The sequence below is a fragment of the Pteropus alecto genome, unplaced genomic scaffold (assembly GCF_000325575.1).
Source record: "Pteropus alecto unplaced genomic scaffold, ASM32557v1 scaffold164, whole genome shotgun sequence".
Taxonomy (NCBI): domain Eukaryota; kingdom Metazoa; phylum Chordata; class Mammalia; order Chiroptera; family Pteropodidae; genus Pteropus; species Pteropus alecto.
In genome coordinates this window covers 1,415,306-1,419,000 of record NW_006439568.1, presented here as the reverse complement: position 1 = coordinate 1,419,000, position 3,695 = coordinate 1,415,306, and the positions used below count along the sequence as shown (strand labels likewise).

At 32.7% G+C, this 3,695-nt stretch overlaps 1 protein-coding gene across 3 annotated transcripts in view; it reads right to left on the bottom strand.

The window, feature by feature from the left end:
- The window catches only part of CMSS1 (cms1 ribosomal small subunit homolog (yeast)), a 333,716-nt gene that overhangs the window by 15,652 nt on the left and 314,369 nt on the right, over positions 1-3,695 (bottom strand). For all 3 annotated transcript variants that reach the window (XM_015593042.2, XM_006916546.3, XM_025050090.1), the window contains 2 exons: positions 2,735-2,794; positions 1,492-1,594 (listed from right to left, as the gene is read on the bottom strand). In XM_015593042.2, the coding sequence (XP_015448528.1) occupies positions 1,492-1,594; positions 2,735-2,794 (163 nt within the window). The remainder of the gene's footprint in view (positions 1-1,491; positions 1,595-2,734; positions 2,795-3,695) is intronic.

The window sequence follows — 3,695 nt, the reverse complement described above, 5'->3', positions numbered from 1 at the left end:
AAAAAAGCCAAAAATGAACAGGACAAACAGAGATTGAAGGACATGGACAATGGACTAGTGGTTACCAGAGGGTTGGGAGGTGAGGGAGGAGGGGAGAGGTAGACTAGGTAAAGTGAGTCAAATATAGAGGATAGGGGGGGTGAAGTGGGGATAAAGGGGATCAAATATATGGTAACTGAAGGAAACTGGACTTCGGGTTGTAATTACACAATAGAATATACAGATGTCAGTCAAATTATAATGTACACCTGAAAATTATATAATTGTATTAACCAATATTACCCCAATAAAATTAATTAAAAAAAGAATAAAATAGTTGGAAAGAAATAAAAACATAATTTGTACATTCAAATTTTTCATCCATTTGGAATTTATCTTGGTATAAGAAGTGAGATATGGATCCAACTTTATTTTTCCAGATGGCTACATGATAGTTCCAACACCATTTATTAAATAATTTATCTTTCCTTACTGATTTGTCACCTTTACCATATACTATATTTTCATATGCATATGGGATTATTTCTGAACTTCCAATTCTGTTTCACTGATCTGATGTCTGTCATGCATGTGCCAGTTCCATACTGTTTTAATTACTGAGACTCTGTAATATATATGTATTTTTAATCTGATACTATAGGCATAGTATCCTCTTAGTAGTATCTTTTTCTTAGAATTTCCCTGAGGACTGCTTTCTTCTCATATAAGCTTAGAACTAGTTTATCTAGTTTAAAAACAATTCTTTTGGAGTTTCACTGGAAATCTGTAAAACCTGTAGATTATCCTAGGTAAAACAGATATCTTTATAAATTGTAATATACATTGAGTCTATTCAAGAATATGGTACACCTTTTTGTTTGTTCAAGATCTGCATCACTTGTGTAATATTTTCTTTACATAGACTTTGGTAAGTTTATTTCTTGGTGTTCTATCTTATTTTAAATTAGAACTTTTTTTCTATTTTAAATTCTAATTGGTTATTGCTCTTATGATCTCCCTGCTTTCACCCTTGCTCTCTACAATATGTGTTCTCCACACAGCAGCCAAAGTGATCCTTTAGAACAATTATCCAGATCATGTGACTCTTCTTCTCAAAGTCCTCTAATGGCATCCCATCTCAAGGCCTTTTGTACTTACTGCTCCTTCTGCCTGGAATGCTCTTCTTAGCCTGGCTTTTTCCTTCAGTTTGTTCAATCTCTGCTCAAATCTTATCTCCTTAGAGAACTTTTCTGAGACCACCCTTTTAAAAATAGCCCCCATCCACTTCTATCCTTTTGGCATGCTTTATTTTTTCTATAGCATATCAGTACCTGATATTATAATGTACATTTATTTGTATCTTATCTGTCTCCCTCACTGGAAAGTAAGTTCTATTAGGGGTGTGGGGGGGTACGCTTCATTGCTACATGTCCAGAATGTAGAACATATCAACTTGGCGCTTGTCAGTTACTCAGAAGACATTTATGAAATAGAACAGGTGAAGCTCCCAACCTAATGAGCTCCAGGGCTCGTATGGCAGAACTGCAGATGATCAGCATCAGGACTGATTTCTTCTCAGTATGGTTTCTCTGAAGTTTTACCCACTTAGGGCAGACTGAAAAAAAGACCATAAGAAAAATATTTATATATCTAATTATAGCAAAATAGGGCTTCTAAAATTGAGTATTCTCCAATTACTTCTTTGTTAGTGTTTAAGAAAAATAAAATATAATGAACACTGCTTAGATTCCATTTTCTGGTTATTCTAGGTATTAGATTGAAATGAAATACCATTAACTTATGACACAAAACAATGTGCCAAGTAGCTAAATGTGACTAGTTTTAGACTAAGAGAAGTTTGAAATAATGCATTTGCAATATTTTAATTTATGTTTGATGCTTGAAAGCAATGTCGACTAGGAAAAGAACTCTGATTCAATAATGTTGAATTTTAAAGGACACTCAGCGTAAGATATAAAAATTAACAGCAAACATTGTTGAACACTGACTGATACTGTGCTAGGTACTTTACATATATTCTTTTGTTTAGTTCTCAGTAATCTAGTGAGATTAATTCTATTATTATCTGCATTTACATTTACTGAATTTGAGGCTGAGAAAGTCATGAACTCAAGTTGAGTGTCATGAGAACTGATTAGAGTTTGAAAGAAGAATGCTAAATCTCTACATCTAAATTATTTCATTGTTGGTTACAAATAAATGACTCCCTCCTATAAATAAGTCATTACTGGCTACACACAATACCTATTGCAAAGATCAAATTAGATTGACTATGAAATAGTCAAGGTCTGAGTTCTGAAGATGTGAACAGAATTTCAGAATCTCATAGCTGGAACAGAGATCACACAGTCCAATTTCCTTATTTTTCAGATAACAAAGTTGAGTACCAGGGGGAGTACTCAGTGACTTGTCCCAGGTCAAACAGCAAATTAGTGGGTGACCTGCGATAGAACACTAACTATTCATTGGATTCCTAGACTAATACTTCTAATGTGCTATAAACAAAAATGAGACCAAAACACAAAATCTCAAAGCCAGAGCAAAACAAGGAAAAAGTTAAATAAATAAAAATTACGATGGACCTTAAAAATCTCTCCATTTAAAATCCATTTAAGGCGGAAACTTTTGATTTTAGACGTAGTTTTATAAGTTTTTATTTTAAAGAGACAGATCTTATGTTTTAACACAATAACAACTTGGTGGATAATTTTTTAAAAAATCATAGTTTACTTACTTTCTTTTAGGTATGATGAAAGACTATGAGTCAAATCATTGGCCTTGAGGAAACAGGAGTCTAGAAATGAGAAACATGCTTTGTAGACAATTTTGCAAACACACACATAATCAAAACAGATTAAATGTGAATGGTATATTCTTGAACAAGGTTTTAAAACATTAGCGTATTGGGAACTTATTAATATTTTACAGTGTTGTCTAGCATTTAAAACAACAGCAGCAGCAACAACAGGTAAACTTTTAATTGTCTTTAGTCTCTTAGGGCAGTGAAAGAAAAGCTTATTGTATCATTCAATGGATTAATGAAGCATCTTTATTTTTTAACTCCATGGAACAGACAATATACAATGGCAAAGCTGAAATAGCTAATAAATCTATGTAGAGACGTTCAAACTCACTAGTCATCGCAGATGTGAAAATTAATACAATGATGAGATAACATTTTACACACACATTAAAATGGCCACTGTTAGATGTATAATATCAAGTGTCGTCAAGAATATAGGGTGATGGAAACTCATATGAAGTATAGGTGGAGGAGTAAACTGCTATTGCTATTCTGCAAAGTAGTAAAATTAAGATGTATACCACCTTATGACCCCACAATTACATTTCTGAGTAAATAATGAAAAGAAATTCTTGTGTGGTCGAGACATACACAGGTATATTCATCTTAGAATTATTTGTGATAGTAGGGAATCGGAAGCAACCTAGGTGTCCATATCTGAGAAAATGGATGAGCAATATGTGATAGATGAAATCACTGGAATATTAAGCAGCATTTAGAAGTACTGAACTAAATGTACATAAAAGCATATAGACAAATCTTAAAAAGTGTTAAGTTAAGAAAGAAACAGAATGAGAGATTCAGCACAATATCATTTAGATAAATTGTAAAATGCACACACATACAACATATTTTACAAGAATATATACATGTTTAAAAACATATTAACACA